The sequence below is a fragment of the Callospermophilus lateralis genome, chromosome 10 (genome assembly GCF_048772815.1).
Source record: "Callospermophilus lateralis isolate mCalLat2 chromosome 10, mCalLat2.hap1, whole genome shotgun sequence".
Lineage (NCBI taxonomy): Eukaryota > Metazoa > Chordata > Mammalia > Rodentia > Sciuridae > Callospermophilus > Callospermophilus lateralis.
In genome coordinates, this window is record NC_135314.1 from 129,483,350 (window position 1) to 129,504,663 (window position 21,314).

Sequence of the window (21,314 nt, forward strand, 5' to 3'; positions counted from 1 at the left end):
TGGGAGCCCAACCCCAACATGGTCAGCCTGTGCAAGGATTTTAGAATTTACTCCAACTGGAAGACTCAGGAATGTTTTCTACAGAGGAGGAACATGATTTGACTTTTTTTTTTTTTTTTTTTTTTTTTTTTTTTTAATAAGACCTCTCAGGCTACTGTTGGAGTAGAGGCAGGTATATTTGGCAGCAGTGGAGGAGGTAAGAGTGGCCTGGCCTGAGATGTGTTTAGAGTAAGAACTCAGAGGACTTGCTAACAGTGTACATGTGATGGAAGGACAGAGCTGACTTCCAAATGAGAGGCCTGAGCACCTGGGTAGATGACAGTAAGACCACACGAGCAGCAGGTAGGGGAGGGGTGGGCAGACTCGGGGTGCTGCCTAAACCAGTGTGGGCCTAGATCGTTCTTGCTTGATACCCAGAGGTGGTAGGTGGTTGCATGCAGATGGAACTGATAGCCCAAGACAGATCACATGGGGTGGGAAGTGTTGCATGCATCAGAAATGAGCCCATTGGGGTCATCAACATTCACAAGAGGATCCAAACAGACCAAGTAGAACCAGCTCATGAAGGAGGAAGACAATCAAGAGAGGTTAGTGGAATAGAAGCTTAGGTGAGGAATCTGATTTTTTTAAAAAAGGCCAAGGTCAGCCACCTCCAATACCACTGAGGGATCCAATGAAAAGAAGATAGGATAGGTCACTGGATTTTGCAAGACACAGGAAGATATGGTGACAAAAGAACAGCCTCTATAGAAACAGGGATGACAAGACTGATGGGGAAGGTGATGCAGAAAGTGCAGAATAGAGAGGCGACAGCTACAAGGGAGTCTATCCTGAAGGAGAGCTTGCTTATTGCTAAGATGGGTGAAGAAGCCTACTGCATGCCCATGGGAATGGGCCAGTGGAAGGGGAGAAATTCACGACAGTAAAAACAAGGGATGGCTGTAGGAATGTGCAAGAAGCAGGAAGACCCAAATACAAGCCCAGAGGTTCATAGTGAGGCACACAAACCCCTTGAGTTTTGCCAGGGAAGACCTGACTACACGTCAGGAAGCCATCAGCCTGGGGGATGTGGTGGGCAAGGGCAAGACTGTCCCTCCTGATAGTTCAACTTTTAGTGGTAAGTATGAGGTCAAGGCAGAGGTGGACAGGGAAATTGGGGGGAAAGAGCTGCAGCAAGACTGCTGATATGCATGGACTGCCTAGTCCAGATTGTGAGGGCAAAAATATAAAGAGAAATCAGCTGCACAGTGGTGTTACTGCTTTCAGAACTATTTGGTTGTTGGGTGCTGCTGGGTCCTCCATGGGTGCAGAGGGTGTTAAAGAATTGATAAGGTTCAAGCAGAGGAGGAGTTTCTGACACTCCAGCAGGGTCTGCCGCCATTATGGTTTATATATCTCTATAATACAAACTGAATTCAAATTATTTTTTGATTCAGTAGCCAATAGCAGAAACACCTATCACTTAAACAAGAATTTATTTTCAGGACTATATTTTAACTATAGATTAAGATTTAATATAATTTAATGCACATATAAAGACAATTCTGACGACTATCTGGATATGATAATGGCTGAGTTATATGGAGTAACTGAGGTCACACTCAGGCCTGAGCAGACACCAACTTGCTCATGCCTGAGAAATAAGATTTTTCTCTTTCACTCATCACTTCAAAATGCAGTGGCCTCCTGCAGAAGTTACACTCTGCTGAAGAATGTGGCTTCAGTTCCAATCCCACTCGCTTCCACGTGGCAAGCAGATTCTCTGTGAGGAGAAATAATTTTTAAATATTATAGGGAGTATCTGTCCAAGAGAAATGAAAACACATCCACACAAAAACTTGTACATGAACATTCACAGCAGCATTATTCAAAACGGTCAACTGGGGCTGGGGTTGTGGCTCAGGGGTAGAGCGCTCATTTAGCACATGTGAGGCCCTGGGTTGGATCCACAGCACCATATAAAACTAAATAAATAAAATAATGATATTGTGTCCAACTACAACTAAAAATAAATAAATAAATAAACATATATATATATATATGTCAACTGATGGAAAAACAAAATGTGAAAGTGGAGCCAGGCATGGTGGTGCACACATGTAATGTCAACAACTTTGGAGGCTGAGGCAGGAGGATTAGAAGTTCTAAGTCAGCGTGGACAACTTATCAAGACCCTGTCTTAATATAAAATAAAAATTAAAAATGAAGTGTTGGGGATGTAGCTCAGTGGTAGAGCACTTGTCTAACGTACGTGAGGCCTTGGGTTGAATCTCTAGTACTGGGGAGAAAGAAAGAAAAAGAAAAGAAAGAAACGTAGTGCTGATCAATGCTACAACATCGATGAACTTTGAAAACATTGTGCTGTGAAGAGTTTTGGCATCAAGCACCACATACCATATGGTTCCACTTACATGAAATGTCTAGAATAGGCAAATCCAGACAGACAGAAAGTAGATTAGTGGTGGACAGGACCTGGCAAAGGGAAGTGATTGCTAATGGATATGGGGTTTTTCTCTCTGGAGTGGTGAAAATGTTCTTGAATCAGAGGTGATGGATGCACAACAATGCGAATGAGACTAAAACCCACTGAACTGTATAGTTTGTTTATTTGTTTTAAACAAACAAATGGACACAATACCTTTATTTTGTTTATTTATTTTTATGTGGTGCTGGCGATCGAACCCAGTGCCTCATATGTGCTAGGCAAGTGGTCTACCACTGAGCTACAACCCCAGCCCAGAACTGTATAGGTGAATTTTATGGCATGTGAATTATATCTCAAAAAAGCTACTGTAACAATTTTTAAGAGTTGGGCCTTATTTCCCAAGCCTTCAGGTCAGATGTTGCTTTATTACCATACTTGAGCATTTTGGGAGTTGGGGGCATGGTTCAGTAGTAAAGTGTGTGCTTCGCATTCACAAGGCACTAGGTACAATCCCTGACACCTAAAACCAAAACCAAAACAAAGTAAAAAAGCTGAGCTTTTTATTTTTCCTCCAGTACTAGGGATTGAACCCAGGGCTTCATACTTGTTAGGTAAGTACTCTAACACTAAGCTAAATTCCCAGTCCTTTTAAATTTTTCTTTTGAGACAGGATCTCACTAAAGTTGCCCAGGCTGTCCTCTAACTTGTGATCCTCCTGCCTCACCCACCCAAGTAGCTACAATTATAGACCTGTGAAAACAGCACTTCTAACAGAACAGAGTCTGTCTAAAGTCTCCCATCTTGGGAAGGCCCAGGAGTAATACCCTTTTGTGGCAATGGCAATCTGTGGCAGTCTCTGCCTTTGGGTTGGACACAGGGGCTAGGGAGCAGCAGTATTGAGCTGTATAAAATGTTGAGAAAATTTTTTTTTACCAGAAGGGGTAAGGTGTAGGGTTGGTTCAAGACCACATGTAGAGAGCATGTAAGCTAGACTCTGGGGTCCAAGGGCAGATCCATGCCTTTAGAGACCTCTCCTCCCCAGTGACAGCCATTGATGTACCCTTAAGGAGGCAGTCCTAAGAACACACAGAGTGGACTTACTGGCTCCCTCAGAGTTTCCAAAAGGACACTGCATGCTCTTAAAGTTGAGTCAAACAATTAAATGACTTTTAGAGTCTTGTACCATCTGAGAGCATTCTTTTTTAAAAATTTGTTCTAATTAGTTATACATAACAATAGAATGCAATTTGACACATCATACATAAATGGAGTACAACTTCTCATTTATCTGGTTGAACATGATGTAGAGTTACATGGGTCATGTAATCATATATACACACAGGGTAATAATGTCTGATTCATTCTACTATCATTCCTACCCCATGTCCCCTCCCCTCCCTTCACTCCCCAATCTGAGGGCATTCTTAATTACATGAAACATGAAGAAACAAATCTTCCTGCCTCTGAAAGGCTTCAGTGATAAACACTGCACAGACAGACACAAAGTTTCAGGGAGGCTCCCCCAACTCTGCAGGTACTCACCAAGGAAGTAGTTCATCATCTGTGGCGTGTGGTGAGGGGTGGGAGCAATCCGTAGGAGCTCCTCCCCGCGTGGCACTGTGGGGTAATTGATGGCTTGGACATAGATGTTATGTCGGCTCATCATTTCATCACAGACTTCTGTGTTTTTAGCAGCATCGGCAACCTAAGTTCCAAGGGAGCATAAAGTAGGGTCAGAATAGGACTGGCTATCTCTTAGAGAAGATAACCAGAGTGCCTATGAGGCTCAGGCTTAAGGCATACTGTGGTAGTATGTACAAGCTTGGTGGAGAGGGACAACTGCCCAAACACCTACTATCTATCTATCTATCTATTTTCAGTACTGGGGACTGAACCAGGATCACAGAGTCACATTTCTAGCCCTTTATGAGACAGGGTCTTCCTAAATTGCCCAGGCTGGCCCCCAGCTTTTTTTTTTTTTTTGGGGGGGGGGGAGTACAGAGGATTGAACTCAGGAGCACTCGGCCACTGAGCCACATCCCCAGCCCTATTTTGTATTTTATTTAGAGACAGCCTCTCACTGAGTTGCTTAGTGCCTCACCATTGCTAAGGCTGGCTTTGAACTCACAATCCTCCTTCCTCAGCCTCCCAAGCTGCTGGGATTACAGGTTGTGCCACCCCGCCTGGCTGGCCTCAAGCTTTTAATCCTCCTGCCTCAGCCTCCTGAAGTACTGGGATTACAGGTGGGCCACCCTGTTTGGTCCAACACCTACAATTTAAAGAAGCTGATTCAGGGACAACTAGAGAACCTAAGCACATAAGAAGTAAACCTCACAAGGTCCCCCTCCCAGGCCTCACATGGGCAAGCCAGCACTTTTCTTTTTCTTTAATATTTTTTCTTTCATTGTAGATGGACACAATACCCTTTATTTTATTTGTTTATTTTTATGTGGTGCCGGGGATCGAACCCAGTGCCTCACACATGCTAGGCAAGCGATCTACCACTGAGCCACAATCCCAGCCCAAGCCAGTGTTTTTCAAACCAGCCAGTCTTCATTCCCAGGATGTATAAACCTGCTTATTTTACACAACTATGTTCTCTATAGGCTCCTGCAGCTTTCCAGATATGAGCTATGTTTACCCTATTAAGTTCAGTGATCTGGAGAGGGAAGCTCTGCTTCAGCCTGCTGGGTCGAAAGGCTGGCTTGATTCTCCGTGTAAGGCAGCCAAAGACAGATATACTGCAGTGGGCCACTAGTTGCAGCCCTTAGCCCCAGTAGTCACCCTGCCTAAGACCAACTTCAGGAAGAGGAAATCAGAACATCCGCATATCATGTACAGAGGTGCAGCCCCCAAGGATTCCAATCACAGTCAGGCCATTACCCGCACAGGTATGATGTGACTGGGGCAGTGGACGACCGGGAGGCCAGCATCCATTAGCATCTGCCTCATGAGTTTAACATTGCGCTGGTGCTGGCGGCGAAGGGCCCGACCCTCTGCACTTTTCAGGATCCGCACAGACTCCAGGGCTCCAGCTAGCAGCATGGGTGGCAGGGAAGTAGTGAAGATGAAGCCAGCCGCATAGGACCGTACGGTGTCTATCAGAGAACTGGTGCTTGCAATATACCCACCAACGCAGCCAAAGGCTTTGCCTAGGAAGAGAGAATCTCATTATATCAGCAACAGCTTCAAAATGTACACAGCAAGGTGTTGCAAAGCCTCAACACATTTACTTTTCTCCTTATCTTCTTTCTTTGAACCTAGACTGACAGAAGTAAAGGGATGTCCACTCATGTTTACGAGAGAACAACTGAAAAACATTATGTAAGGATCCTGTCCAAAGTCACATGGCAAACTCAGAAAGCCAGTCTCCAGAGCAGGCTGGGAGCCTTGTGACTGGTCCCAGTGTGCCCAGGGATCAGGAAGCTGCCTCTCCTCCCACCCTTTTATTCTCACCTGCTTCTCCCACTCAGGCTTCCTACTCTGCAAGCCAGCAAAGCTCCATTTCTCCTCTTCTGCACTCCATGCTCTCTGGAATGGGATTTGAGTTGCAGTGCTCACATCACACTGTAAGCATTACCCTGCAACATCATTACCCAGCTAAGGCATTAGCTGTTATGGTGTGACCCCTGTTGCTTCCCATTTAAGCAAACAAAACTCTAGAATTTGCCAGATGAATACAAAAACTCAGAACCTGTTAGGTCTGATTGAGGGCCAGACTTGTTTTTCAATTCTCAAGTCCTTTACATAACATGAATCTCAAGTTTCAGGATTAGGACTCCAGAAGAATTCTCAGAGATCTTAACATGATGTTCTGCAATTAACATTTCTTGCTGAACCACAGGAGGGAGGGCTGGGAGGGTTTAGACTCCTAGAGTGGAAAATTTCCCCCTCCAGGTTTTGCCATCTCTCAATGATCAAACCTTCAAAAACACTATGTCCTAAGAATGCATTAAAAGGAAAGAATGGATGGAATTGAGCCAGGTGAGCAAGCCTCTTTCCCCTGGAAGGGCTCCCCTGAGAGCCCCAAGTTCTCTGAGCCTGCAGGAAGCTCTCAGACCCCTTGACAGGGCTGAAGGATACTCTTTGTTGCCTGCCCATCCTTTACTAAGTGTAGGCCTTAACTTGGCACTTTGGCTGACAGATACATGTGTTTCCAACTGCCTTGCCAATTGCTGAAGGCTTAAAAACACCCTCAAATGTATACAACCTACATTTTTATCTCTTTAGGCTTCTTACAAGCAAAGGGAAGCTTTGCACGCTCTCACACCATCTTCTCACCCGATCCCAGTTAGTCAAGCCAGTCCTTGGCACTGTTAAGATAATGTAATTTTAGTGCAGATGACAGAACATACAAAGTACACATACCAAGTGTTCCAGAAATGATGTCCATTTTTGGCATGACTCCATCCCGATCACCAATCCCTCCGCCTCGAGCCCCATACAGCCCCACTGCATGGACCTCGTCCACAAAGGTGATTGCTCCAAACTCATGGGCTACATCACATAGCTCTTCCAGTGGGCACACTGCCCCTGAGGAAAGATCAGAGACCACTCTAAAGAGCTTGACATTTCAGAAATTTCTGTTTAGAGTCAGAACAGAGTAACTTACATTCTCAGATATCTTTTTTTTAAGTTGCAAATGAACCCAATATTTCATTTTATTTATTTTATTTTTATGTGGTGCTAAGGATCAAACTCAGTGCTTCACATGTGCTAGGCAAGCACTCTACCACTGAGCTATAACCCCAACCCTCAGATACCATTTTTAATTTGGGGAAGAAAATGAACTTCTTCCTATTTGTAATTTACCTTGGGGTTTTAGAGCTTGGTAAAAGCCAGAGTAGAAAATATACATTCACCCAAATCTACACAATGTCCACCAATTCTGGAATCTCAACAGAGAGTGAAAGGAGAATAAATGCAATGCAAGAGGTACCTTTTTTTGGTTTTGGAGATCACATCTAAGACCCTGTGCATACTAAACACACACTCTAAAAACTAGCTCTAAAGAATTCAGTCTCAGTTTTTCATCTTCTCAATTTAAACTTACCATCCATTGAATGAACAGTTTCAAATGCAACAATCTTAGGGATTGAGGGGTCAGATCTTTGCAACAGTTCTCTAAGATGGCTGACGTCATTGTGGCGGAAGATATACTTTGGCACCCGGCTGTTCCGAATCCCTTGGATCATGGAGGCATGGTTCCCAGAATCAGAGTATATCTCACAACCTACCATGAAAACAAAAAAAAAAAAAAAAAAAAAAATGCTGTTTATTGCCATCTGCATCAAAGACAAATTATTTCCTAGACAGAGAACCACAGACTTTTCCTGAAAATAACTTTAAATGCTCATTAGGAAAAAAAAAAAAAAATATGCCATTTTTTTTCCTGATATAATACTACTGTTTCTTTCTTTGTGTATGTATGTGGGCAGGGGGTGGCAGTTGGGGACTGAACCCAGAGGTGCTCTACCACTGAGCTACATCTCCAGTCCTTTTTATTTTTTATTTGGTTACAGGGTCTCACTAAATTGCTGAGGCTGGCCTCAAACTTATAATCCTCCTGACATGGCCCCTCTTAGGTAGCTGGGATTACAAGTGTGTGTTATCACGCTTGGCTAGTGCTTCTTTGAGAAGGTCCAGAGGTATAGAATACTCTTGTTGTGAGTAATTAATGTTTTTAAATCTGTGTGCCTCACTCCAAACTCAATCAACAGATAACTAAAAATTAAGAGATTCTCCCAAAGGAACTTCTTAGAATACAAAGCACATCTGAGATGGTTAGCTTAAGGACATGACCTTTCATTAATCTTCATTGGTATCAAGTTTCTCACTCAAGAGTACCCCCTTCCTTACCTGGCATCATCTTAGCCAGAGTGAAGAGGGTTGAGTCATTGGCCACAAAACATGAGGAAAACAAGAGTGCTGCATCTTTCCCATGGAGGTCAGCCAGCTCCCGTTCCAGATCCACATGGAATTTACTAGTTCCAGAAATATTCCTAGTACCACCTGCCCCAGCACCATGTTGTTTCAAAGTCTCCCTGTTTAAAAGAAAATAATAATAATAAAGCTCATTGTTCTTTCTTTGTAATTTATTTTTATGTGGAGCCTCACAAGTGCTAGACAAGTGCTCTACCACCGAGCTACAACCCCAGTTCCTAAGCTCATGGTTCTAAACACTATGTAAATAGTCCTCTTTCCAGGATTCAGAAGACGGAAACTTGTGTTGATCTAGAAACTCCCCCTCACTGTGAAATCTTTGGGTTGGAAGGTTCAATTGACTTCATCTTCAGATAAGTAGGGATGGTGTCTCACTGGAATGATGGATATTTCTATGGATCATCAAGTACAGTGTTCGTGTACTAGTAACTTAATACTTAGTATTAGCTAAGTTAATTTATATTAATGTCTCCTTCCTCTAAGAAATACTATTCCTTCCAATAGTACAACATGTTAAAAGAAAGCAAACTTTAGAGGGACTATAAACCAGTTATATTATATCAAGATATACATTTATTGCTGAACTTTGGGTGGGAGAGACACGCATTTTAGCAAACCTTCTTATTCTTTTTTTTGCTTGTGTTTTTGGCTGTACTAGGGATTGAACCCAGGGCCTGGCACATGCCAAGCCAAGTACTCTACCACAAAACTCTATCCCCAGCCCTCTTGAAGAATTTGGCCAGCAACTCTCTCAAGCATCCCTAGCCATGGCAATCCTCCTGAAGGACATGAATGATGGAATCTATCATTCTTCTTAAGTAGCTTTTCCTCTAGTGCAGCTAGATTTATATTTCTCCACCTGCGGCCACAATCAAGGATGTTTCTGTAAAAGCAATGCTGTTTGGTGTTAAAGGCACACTCGCTTGTGGAATGGTAGGAAGTGAACTAATGTACATAGTTAATGAGCCAGTAAGTTCAAAACCTCACATGCTATGAAGCTCTACCACTACCTGCAAATTATTTCTCTAAAAGTAACCTGCAGGTATTTTTGAAGATTAAGAATATTTTGCTATGGCACACTTCCAGTTGCTGAACATCCCCCCTACAAAAGATCCAACCTATAAAAATTTTCAATGTCTCGCCAAATAATGACAGCAGCATTTGAAAGCTGAGGGCTACTTACACAACTGCCCCACACACCCGTGGGTGACGACTCATCCCTAGGTAGTCATTACTGCACCAGACCGACACCTGCTTTTTGGTAATGAGGGAATCCGAATAGTCATCTGCCATGGGGAAGATGTGTGCTTTCCGGTTAACAGTTTTAAAAACTCGGTAGGTGTGGTCACTTTTTTTCTCATCAATTTTCTTCTCAAAGAAACGATCATATTGAAAAGTAGAAACAGCTAAAAAACAAACAAAAGACAGTAGAGTCTGATGATTCAGAAGCATATCTGTGTTTGGGGGAAGGTAAGTCCTAAGTTCAAATCCCAGAATAGCCATTTTATAGCAGGGAGGTTCTGGGCAAGTTACTTCACGTCCTCATCTTGTGAGGGGTAAACAAGACTTATGTGTATGAAGTGTTTGGCCCAGTCCCCAGTAGGTAGGTGATGGGTATTAAAAGAGAGAAGGTGAGCTACCAACAGCACTTAGTAGTCACCAATAATCACCAAGACTGAGTATCTACTCACTCAAGCAAGGATCATGGCTTTTAATCCTTAACTCGCCATTCAATTTTATTCTAATCTGAGGTACATTTAAGTTGCAAATTCTTTCCTGCATCAGGCAAATGACAGTGAGACTTACATTTTGGCAAGTTATCTTGAAGAAGGTGAGACACTCTTTCTGGCCTTTGCTTTCGCATGATATCCTGGAAATTCTTAAGCAATTCACTTGGATCCTCTCCATCAGTCTTCACATTGATCACATTGGGGTTCACTGAGGTTTGGGCAACCTCTATAACACAAGAACAAGAGGCAAATGGGATCAACATTTGATTTCAAGTTCACAATACTTTCCAGACACACCATCAAAAATAGTTTACTGTAAGGCTCAGTGGTGCACACCTGTAAACCCAGTGGCTAAGGAGGCTGAGGCAGGAGGATCATGAGTTCAAAGCCAGCCTCAGCAACTTGGTAAGGCATTTAGCAACTCAGTGAGACCCTGTCTCTAAATAAAATTTAAAAAGGGCTGGGGATGTGACTCAGTGGTTATGCACCCCTGGGTTCAATCCTCAGTACTAAAAAAAAAAGAAAAAAAAAGGCTTACTGCTGGGTGTGGTGGCACACACACATCTGTAATCCCAGTGACTCAAGGGAATGAGGCAGGTGAATAGTGGATTGCAAATTTGAGACCAATTTCCACATGAGAAAAGGACTGGGGATGTACCTCAATGGTAAAGAGTCCCTGAGTTCAATCTCCAGTGCCCCCCTTCAAAAAAAAAAAAAATGGCTACTACTTAGTTCACAAAAAAGCGGATCACAACCAAAGTTAGTTGTAATAGCTGTAACTGAGTATATAATGCAGCATCTCTTCTTCTAGTTTATGTATTGTAATAGCTGACTTTTGGTGCTATTTTGTTTTCAAAGCTACTAGCCTGCTTTAATAAACATTAAAGTCCAAAGCTTTCTTGCTGATGGGCGTGCCTTTTCCACTCCACCCATTCCACTGCCCACCCCAATCTCTATAGAGTTCACAGAAAATAATTTTGGCCATATGCACAATTGCTGTCAGTGAGGTTTTCAGGGGGTTGTGGATACTCAGCTGGAATTAAGGTTGCCACTCAATGACCATCTGCAGGACACAGAGATCAGGAGTCCTAGGATATGCATTCACTGCAGTAACACTATTTGTTTTCTACCTTTTATCCTACCAAATGACTACAGAGGGAAAAACTAAAGGGACAAAGGACAGTTGACAGTAGCTAAAGATTGCAGGTTATTTTCAGAAATCAAGCAGTTATTGTAAAGATAGCCACATCCTACACATTACTCACTAGAAAGTCCCACATTTTGCAACACAGTCCTCTATCTTAAGGACCTTCCTCCTTTGTCCTAAAAGGGGAAGGTGTTTACACAAATGTCACGCTAATAACAGCTCACACACAAATCTATCTCAGGAGCCAAAGGACCTCTGCACTCTTCCTCATGGTTTGTATCTCCTCTGTTACCTTTCCTCACGGCATGCATTTCCTGCACATCCTCCTGAAGCTCCAGACTGGCTTTGCAGAAGACGTTGCTGCCCGTCTGGCTCATTTGTGCTGCCAGGAAAGGGCATTTGCTTGCAGTGCCCTGGCTCATGGCAGGCGAGTGGTGTCCAGACGGAAGCTGTGTGCCATTTGGAGTCTGCTGGGATCTGTCAGGAGCCTGCTGGACCTTGGCTTTGGCAGTTTTGTCCTCTGAGAGAGAAAATGGAAAAAGTGAGGCATTGAATCTGCTTATACAGTACACAAGATTTTTTCTCTTTATTGCCTCAAAGATAAACTTTACAATTAACTCTACTTTAAAATCCAGACACAAGCTTATTTTTATTAGGTTCTGCTAATAGCTCTATTTTCCCATCTTTCCCACTGAAAATAATGCTTCTTGAAGGGTTCACTGGCATATTCCAGTTATCTCTTGAACTATAGTATTTCTCCCTATAAATCCAAAAAGTACCATTTTTCCAGAGTTTTTGATTTGTATAACTGCCAGTAATTTCTACACTATATCCACTTAATGCATTTCAGGACAGGAACATACTCTAAGGTAAATGAAAGTATTCATATAATTTTTTTCTCTAATATTTTCTAAATATATTCTTGATAAAGAAGCTTGTGGTTGCTTAACATAATTACTGATGTTCTTCTAAACAAAAGAAATAGGATTGCTGTCAAACAGACTTCAAACTATTAGTATGCTAAGAAAAAAAAAAAAACATGGGCAAATCACACTCACATACCTCACCTACTTTTTCACTTAAATCCATCAAAGGAGGCTGCTGACTTAACACAGCTCACTGATAATTATGCTTCTGGTTACAATGACTTCTCTTCCCCCTTGAAATATTAATTCACCTTCCTTCTAAAAAAAGTCTGTCTTTATCATTTTGGAATACTCATGTGAGAGTCACTGGCTAAGCTTTCCTATAACTTGGATAAGGTGTCTCACTACAGTTCTCATTAAATTTTTCTATAAAGAAAATTCAGTTATTTTCATTCATTATAAAAGCAATACATATTCATTACAGAAAGTCTAGGGAAAGGAAAACAAAGAGCCTTAGGATTCAAAACATCATTACTGCAAACATTATGCAAACAAGCAACTCCTGAAAACAAATCCTACAATGGATTAAATTCTTCCCTCTTAAAGAAAAGAACACTCATTTCTTATTGGTCCACACCTAGAGAACACACCTAAGCTGTTAGGTGAAATGTTCTCTAGGATTAAGTGCAATCTGAAAAGCTTCCTCCTCTCCTGGCAGAACCAGACCAAGACCAAATTCAACTCTGGCCCCTATTTTAATGATTTGTTTTGATAACAAAACAAATCATTTACAAAACAGATCCACATATTTAAAAAAAAAATCATTAACAAGAGACTGTAGGCTTCCACTTATATGAGGTACCCAGAGCAATCAAACTGACAGAAAGTAGAATGATGGTTGCCAGGGGCTGGGGGTAGAGGAATAGGAGTCAATGTTTAACAGGTACAGAGTTTTAGTTTGGCAAGATGAAGAAAGTTCTAAAGATGGACGGTGGCGGTGGTTGCACAACAATATGAATATACTGAACACCACTGGACTGTACACTTAAAAGTTGTTAAAATGATAAACTTTACATAAAGTGCATTTTGCCATAATAAAAGAAAATAAAAACTTAAGAGGAAAAAAAAATCACTACTTTAAAAGCCAAAGGCCAAACCCCAAACATTTATTGAGAGAAAGGCTGAAGTGGAACATTCCAACTGAATATTTACATGAGGCACTAGGGAAACACTAAAATCTCACAGACACTGACATGCAATCCAGAAACCTATCGTATAGAACACTGGTCACCATTTCACCTTTAAAGCCAGGAACATTAAAAGTGTCTACCTGTGGGATTAGGGCAACAATTATATGAGATAATCCATACGCAGAGCTGAGCCTCACACAGAGAGAGCCCTCAATGAGGACTAGGACTGCTTCTAGTCTAGCAATGAGAGCAAACATGCCCACTTGCTCCTTCATTGCCTATGATACTTACTCTCACTGGCTGGAGGGGTTTCTTTGATCTGTTGGCAGTGTACTGCTGAAGTGGATACAGCCCGAGGGACTGGCTTGGACCCAACTTCCATCATCTTGGGGCAGTTTTGAGCATAAAACAACAGAGATTTTCCTGCCTTTTGCAGAAAGGCCTGAGGGACTCGAGATAAGAACGGGCATCGGCGAACAACAGTTTCCATGTCTGGGAAGTATACTGGCTCCTGTAGAAAGATTGACGATGAGTGACATCAACGCTTGTTAATAAGCAGGCAATAAAAAAAATAATAAGAGGCAATACTGGGTTCAGGTATCACCTGCAGTTTGCCAAGGGTATCCTGGGATACTAACACATCTCACTCAAAAATATCCAAGGACAGCACTGATATAGGACTCAACAAAGAAGTGGTGACCACATCTACCCAGTTCAACAACTTCTTAATTTTCCAACTCTACAGAAAAGCACCTGCAAATTAACTTGAGCAAATAGAGTAAAAAGGACAATTAATAATCAAGGGGGTGGAAAAATAAAGGGACAAGTCAGAAACAGGTTTGGGAGGCCAGAGCTCCTTGAAGGAGATGCACAGTGAAGATAAGACACCTTAGCTCACACCCAGGTGAAGTGAAGCTAGGGAAGACGCCACTGTCATCCACTGAGACAGGAAGGACTCTGCGATCCTGACTTTCTCCTGATTCCCATGTCCCCTAACCCGAGGAAGGAGTCCAGCGGAGCCCTGGGTCCCTGAAGCAATAATTTCCTGGAGATCCTGCCGCCAGAGCTGGGAGAACTGAGAAGAAAGGGGGCATAGAGAAAGGCTGGAGAATGAAGGGAAGCGCGCTGGGGCTGACTGGACAGAAACTGGGGCGATAAAATCGTGGGACTTGGGTCTGGTGTGAGGAGGTGGTCCTGGGGAGTGAGGTCAAAGGTTACCCGGGGATAAGAATAACGGGAAGGGTATTAGAAGGGAATTCGAAAGCGGCCAAAGGCGGAATGTCGCGAGGGGGCCAAAAGGGAACGCTGAACAGGCAAAAGATCTGGGGGATGAACGCTGACCCAGAGCGGCGGGTGACTGGGACGATGGGGGAGGGGGTCTAGGGGCCGGGGGAGCGGGGTCTGGGCTGGCAGGACTCGCGGCAGCTCCCTGCGGCCGGCGCCGAATCCGAGCGCGGACCCTCACCTGCGCGGAACCCTCGACGGCGACGGCGGCAGGCACTCAAGCGGAGAAGTCCAAACGAACCGTTGTCCTTGTCCGCGAGCAACCAGAGGCCGCGACCGCTGTCGCCCTAATATACGGCGGGACTGACTGCTGCGCATGCGCCCCGGGCGCGGCCTTTCTCCGCGCAGGCGTGCTGCATCGCGCCCGGGGAGTCGGTGGGGCTGAATGGGCAGGCCCTGCCGCTGGGGTTCCAGCTTCCGTCTGGTTACCCTGTACCTGAGAACCCAAAGCTGCTGCTGTGGGGCATAGAAAGGCAAAGGCGGAGGCGAAGTGCCACTAGGTCCAACTGGGGGGCCCTACTTAGTAAAAACGGGTTTTTTAGCCAGCCGTGATGGTTCATGCGTGTAATCCCAGCAACTCTGGATGTCAGGGCAGGAGGATTGCAAGTTCGAGGCCAGTCTGAGCAATTTAGAGAGATCCTGTCTCAAAATTAAACAAACAAACAAACAAACAAAAACCTGGGGATGTAGATCAGTGGTAAAGTGTCCCCAAGGTTCAATCACCAGTACAAAAACAAAACAAAACAAAAAAAACATGGAAGGGTTTCTGAGACTGGATCTTAGGCTGAACCCGCACCGCTGGGGATTTGCTTTAGTGACAGCGAGAGAGGACTTCCCAGAGGAAGTGCTTCTGAACCGTCCAAAGATGGAGTGGTCTTGGTGGGGGTTCAAGGGGCTGCAGCAAATTGAAGAGTAAGAAGCAGAAGCAGAATGGCACTTTCTGGTCAAAGATGATGAGAGGATGCCGAGTAGGTTACAGAGGAACATGGCTGCATTCAACCTGGGTGCTTCGTAGTCTGGAGCACCCAGGTGATGGAGAGAGCTGCATAGGGTATGACATGCAGTTAGGGGTTAACACATTATTTGTTATTATTTTTATTTTCCATTGATTGTTGTCCAAAGTCCTTGCTGGCCATCCTGGGTACCAGCTGGATGGTTTAGGATTCCATCCCAGAGTTCAGAGCTGGGCCATACCTCAAAAGGAGGCTTCCCAAGACCACACCTCTCAGGAACCCGGCTTAACCTTATTGCTTCACACCCTTCCCAGCTTGGGCTAGGCTGGGCCTGTGCCAAGCTCAGAGCTGTCCTCCTCCACTTGGAGAAAGGACCATTCAGGTTGCACCTTCCCCAGCTAAGCATTAATAACAAGGACAAAGTTCAGAGTGATGACGACCAAGGTGTGTCCAGGTACTTCCCAATTCCCTCCCTCTAAGCCCCAGCCAGCCACAAGGCTGGCAAGATGAGTTTCCTTCTGCAGAGGAGCACCAGAGTGGCACTGGGACCAATCCATAATGAGGGCTCTGATCAGGGAGTCCAAGACCCTGCTCGGCTCCATTCTGCTAAGGGAGTCCTAGGCAGTACCCATCAACCAGAGAGAAAGATCAACCCTTGGACTCAAACACAGGGCAGCTAATGTTGGGTTCTTTACTCTTCTCTGAGCCTCATTTTCCTTATCTGGGCAACGGATCTCCTGGTTGCCTCTCAGGGCTGTTTGGGTGATCAGTGGCAAAGCAGAAGCTGAAAGAACTAAACATTGGAGCAACACATGGTTTCCAAAATCAGCTCTGAATCTTACATGATTGTGGCCGTGGGCAGGCCATACAGCTTCACTCAGGCTAGGTTTCCTCATTTGTAACGCTCTCCCAGCCCTGCCACTTGTGGTTGGCAGGAGGGCTAGGTGAAGTCATAGATTGCACAGCCTTATTGTTTAAACCAACAGACTCCAGCCCTTTGGGAGTTTCCTGTTTAATAGAAAGGGTGGGAAACAGGCAGACTCATAAGAAAAGTGAAATAGAATGTTGTAAACAATTCCAGATGGAGGAGGCTATTACTTCAACAAGAAGGAGGGGGATCCCAGCTACCAGGAAGTCGTCCAGAAGAGAAGTAGGTGCTGACTGGAAGGGTGGATCCACAGAGCACTGAGAGACTGCTGGGTGAAGCCTGGAATAGGAAAAGCCCAGGCCTATGGGAATAGGGGATATGAGTCAGCCTGATAGTTGTTACAGGGGTTAAACCAGGAAATGGGATAGGAGGTTAAACCAGAGAGGCCCTACATGAGCCACAGAACTTCGCAGTGTCAGGACCCGAAGAACCACCACCAGAGTACTGCACAAAATGCAGGTTCCTGGGCCATTTTCCTTTGATTCTGTGGGGTTAGAGTGTCTTGGAGCCACATGTTGGGATGTTCTGCCTTACTCGGTCAAGGTTTGAGATCTTGAAGATTGAGATGCTAATGCATTCTAATCCTAGATCTGCCACATTCTGACTCTGAGTTCTTGAACAAGCCTCAGGTTTTGTATCAGAAGTGGGAATTGCCTCTCTTGTCTTTGAGATGCGTCTGGCCCATGCTGAGCCAGTTGCAATCCCTTTCCTGGACAGCTTCTTTCCCTCTGCCTCCTTCCTTCATCTTCCCCTCTCCTTTTTCTGGTCCTTTTCCTTCCCCCCATCTTCCTTTTCCCTTCCTCCTTCTTCCATCTGCTTTACAAACTTATCTCCTGCCTTGGCCCTGGGCAGGGAGAGCCAAACCACTAAACTTCAGGCAAGGTCAGCCCTCATTCTAGGCCTGACACTGATGCCTTTCCTCCCTCTCACCCAATCTGCGTCACACTGTCAAGGGCTGCTGCACATAACACCCACCCAGCGGTCAAGGAAGAAGGAAAATATCAATGCTTGCCCCAGAATTCCCCCTTTCTACTCTGGGTCCCAGGAGTTATTTTTAGCAGCATCCCTGGGAGAGGATCAAATAGCTCATCCTGGAGCTTGTTGTTTTTGACTGGGCCTTGGTTTCCACATCTGGCAGCCAGGCAAGAAATTCTCCCAGCCTTCTTCTCAAGGAGACCCTGTGGACATGGGGCAACTTTGAAGACAGACAAAACCTCCAACAGGGATTGAGAGTATAGCTCTTAACTAGCATGTGTGAGGCCCTGGGTTCAATCCCCAGCATACCCTTCCCCTCTACTAATCCTGCCCCCCGCCCCCAATTAAACAAAGCCCCTCTAGCCTGTGCTGCTGATGTAGTGCTGTTTGGGAAGTTGGTGCCTTTTTTGTATAGAGGTAGCCTATACAGAGTGACCAGAGGTTTCAGAAACAGCTCAGCTCTGCCCAGAAGGATTGGAGATATGAGCTCTAGGGTTTCTAGTAACAGGACCCAGGAGCCATCATGTGAGACAGAATTTTGGGAAAATCCAGGACAGAAGGTTCTGAGGCCCCCAGAACATGCCTTGGCCTGATCCTGACTTTAGAACCCCCTCAGGCTTTGTGACATCCTGGAAGGGGCAGCCCAGCCTGGGCCTCCATTTGTGAAGCCAGCTATGGGGCAAGGGTGGGCGGTTGCTTAAAGGGGAGGCAGGTCTGGAGTGAAGTTCATAGAGAATATTACCCCAGCCTAGAGAGCAGGAAATGTCCAGAGAGCCCTAGGGGACTCCTGAACCTAGCCCTCTAGCCCAGCACCCAAAAACTGTGGCCCAGATGTGTTCTATTTGGCTCACTCAAATTGTTCTTGTTTGTTTTATTTTTTTATTTTTATTTTGTTTTGGTTTAAGTGCCTACATGGTATTTTCTTCCCTTCTTTTTCTTTTACTTATTTATTTTTTTGTGGTGCTAAGGAATCAAACCCATGGCCTCACTCATGTTAAGCAAGGAATGTACCACTGAGCTATACCACCAACCAGTTTTCGTCTTCTTCTTCTTTTTCCTTTTTGATGGTACTGGAGATCTAACCTAGGGGTGCTCTACTATTGAGCTAGCTCCCCAACCTCTTTTTATTTTTATTTTGAGATAGATCTTTCTAGGTTGCCCAGGCTGACCTTGAACTTGTAATCCTCCTGCCTCAGCCCCAGAGTTTCTGGGATTACAGTTGTACTCCACTGTGTCTGGCCCAATTACTTTTTTTCTTAAAAAATAATGCTCCACTCCTAAGAAATCATGGTTAAAATAAATAAAGAGCATCAATCTCATTTGTCCTGATGTTAGGTGGATAACAGTAATAATGACAGGTGACAGATCAAAGAAATTTCCAACTTTTTGAACATTTTCCCATTTTAAAATCATCCTGAAAGAAAAATAATATATGGAGGGTCACACCATCCTCATGGCAATCCATCAGAGCAACCATGTCATCTAGATTCTTGTTTTCACCAGTAAAGAACTAGTAATTTTTGAAATTAGCAAGGATATTTTTGGTTTGTTCTACAGTATCTATCCTGAACAGTTTTACTCTTTCTGGTTTGCCTTTCAATGTTGCCTTTTATTGATTTTATATGATCTTTGTGTATATGCATGTGTGTGATACTGGGGATTAAACCTAGGGGTGCTCAACCGCTCAACTATGGAGCTACATCCCCAGCTCTTGTTACATTTTTATTTTGGAATAGGGTCTTAATAAGTTGCCAAGGCTGGCCTTGAATATGCACTCCTCCTGTCTCAGCCTCCTAATTCCCTGGGATTACAGGCATGCACTACTGTGTTCAGCAACTTCATGCAATCTGTGAATCTATTATGTATCTTCAATGTCCTTTTTTTTTTTTTTTAATGCTAAGTATGTACTCTAGCTCTGAGCTATACTCTCAGCCCAGATGTCCTTTTGGTAGCTTCTTTTGTGACGGTGCTTTCCTGCAGGTAATGGTTCATGACAGCATCGATCTAAGTGATCACTGAGCTTTCATACCTTCACCCTGGGGGCCTTTCATAGAGGCATTGCCACCAATGAGCGAGTTATCAGTGTTACCTTCAGTCTTAGTGACCTCCTTCCCCTCCACATCCAAGCATAGCCTGTCTGTGATTCCCAATCTTGTAAATGTCAGAGGACATTGTGACTGATGAGGTCTTAGTAGGCAATCATGACTGAAGGGAGATGACGGCAGCACTGGAGTAGGGCCAAGGGTGGGAGCATGTGAATTAGTTATTCACAGTTAACAATCAGGAGATTTCTCATCTGGCCCAGGCAGGACATTTTTCTCCAGTTTTTTACCAGTCCTTCCTTCAGGGGGATCTGAGGGACCCTGAGGACATGTGGTGTCCAAGCAACAATACCTGCCTGGCCTTATATACTGGGCGTGTGTCCACAGTCCTAAGCCATTTAGAGCTAAAAGACCAAGTCCCTGCAAGGGCAAAGGGCTCACTCAAGCTCACACAGTAAGATGTTTGGGCTGTGGTGGGACCCAGGTGTCCTGATTTCTAGTCACACAACCTCTGGGTTTATAATGGAGGAGTGCTTAGGTTGGGGAGCTAGGGGAAAGATTAGTGTAGTTTTATTTTATTTATTTATTTATTTTTTTGGTACTGGGGATTAAATTCAGGGATACTTTACCACTGAGCTTCACATCCCTAGCTCTTTTTATTTTGAAATAGGGTCTGGCTAAGTTGCTTAGGGCCTCACTAAATTGCTTAGGTTGCCCTTGAACTTGCTACCCTCCCAATTTACTGGAATTCTAAGTATGTACCACAACACCTGGAATAGATATTTTTTTAATTGTAATACTGGAGATTGAATTCAGGGCTTTGGACATGCTAGGCAAGTGTTCTACCTCTGGGCTATCTCCCCAGCCCTGATTAGAATAGTTTGGGTTTTCCTTTTTTTTTTTTGGAGGGGGACATTACCGAGGATTGAACCCAGGGATGCCAGGGGCACTAGGGGCACTTAATCATCGAGCCACATCCCCAGCCCATTTTATTTTTTGAGTCAGAGTCTTGCTAAGTTGCTTATGGCCTTGCTAAGTTGCTGAGGCTGGCTTTGAACTTGTGACCCTCCTGCCCCAGCCTCCTGAGGAGGATTCCCCTGGGATTATAGGCATGTGTGCCACTACACCCAGTGTTGATTACGACAGTTTCGAGGGGCTCTCTGGAAAGGACTGGCTCAGAGGTGGGGTCCCCACTTCCTGGTCTCATTCCTTCAGCCCTACATGTGGATCAGGCCAGAGCAGGGCCCCTTGAGGTGATGGAGTAGAGGCAGGTGACAGGAGCAGGCTGAGCCCCTTCTTCTGGCCAGATGCTAAATGCACAGTGTAAGGGAGCCTTCCTGCCCACACCCTCCCTCCTTGCTGGGGAGATGTCAGGAAAGGAGTCAGTAAAGTCTGGGGATGGTATGGGTGAGGGCACTTGTATAGAGAATGGAGAGAGGAGCACCCAGGCTGGAGCTCGGACCTGATGTCAGGGAGTGACACCTAGGACAGAGAGCCTGGCCAAGAGGGCCCCAATGAAGGCTAGGGAAGGAGACTTACATGGAGGAGGCCAGGGAGGCCAGAGCCAAGAGAGCCAGGGGAGAAGGAGGGCTGTATAGCAGAGCAGGTGGGTGGTCAGAGTCCCAACACATTCCACCATCAATGTGATTATCACCCAATACAGGGGTTTTCATTCTACTCTGGCCCTGTAGACATTTAAAAACCTGTTCCCTTTGGCTCATATTATGGGGAGATGGAAGGGAAGCAGGGGAGGAAGGAGTGAGTGAGCAATTCAGAGAAATGGTGCTGAGTGACTAGGGCCAATATGAAGGCCAAGGTGGACAACAGTGCT

General features: G+C 44.6%; 1 protein-coding gene and 1 pseudogene across 2 annotated transcripts; both read right to left on the reverse strand.

Moving 5' to 3' along the window:
* Positions 1–1,458: 1,458 nt before the first annotated feature.
* Positions 1,459–14,878, reverse strand: Alas1 (5'-aminolevulinate synthase 1). Of its 2 annotated transcripts, XM_076868051.2 has the most exons (11): positions 14,767–14,878; positions 13,593–13,812; positions 11,538–11,765; positions 10,175–10,324; positions 9,552–9,774; positions 8,285–8,469; positions 7,479–7,658; positions 6,794–6,958; positions 5,309–5,577; positions 3,968–4,130; positions 1,459–1,762 (listed from the first exon to the last, which is right to left on the reverse strand). In XM_076868051.2, exons 2-11 carry the CDS (start codon positions 13,789–13,791, stop codon positions 1,602–1,604), a joined length of 1,923 nt encoding a protein of 640 aa, XP_076724166.2. In that variant the 5' UTR covers positions 13,792–13,812; positions 14,767–14,878; the 3' UTR covers positions 1,459–1,601. The 2 variants fall into 2 exon arrangements, with proteins under 2 accessions (XP_076724166.2, XP_076724167.2); XM_076868052.2 differs by lacking the exon at positions 13,593–13,812.
* A 4,073-nt stretch (positions 14,879–18,951) lies between these two features.
* Positions 18,952–19,644, reverse strand: LOC143408805 (translationally-controlled tumor protein-like; annotated as a pseudogene).
* Between the last annotated feature and the right edge of the window lie 1,670 nt (positions 19,645–21,314).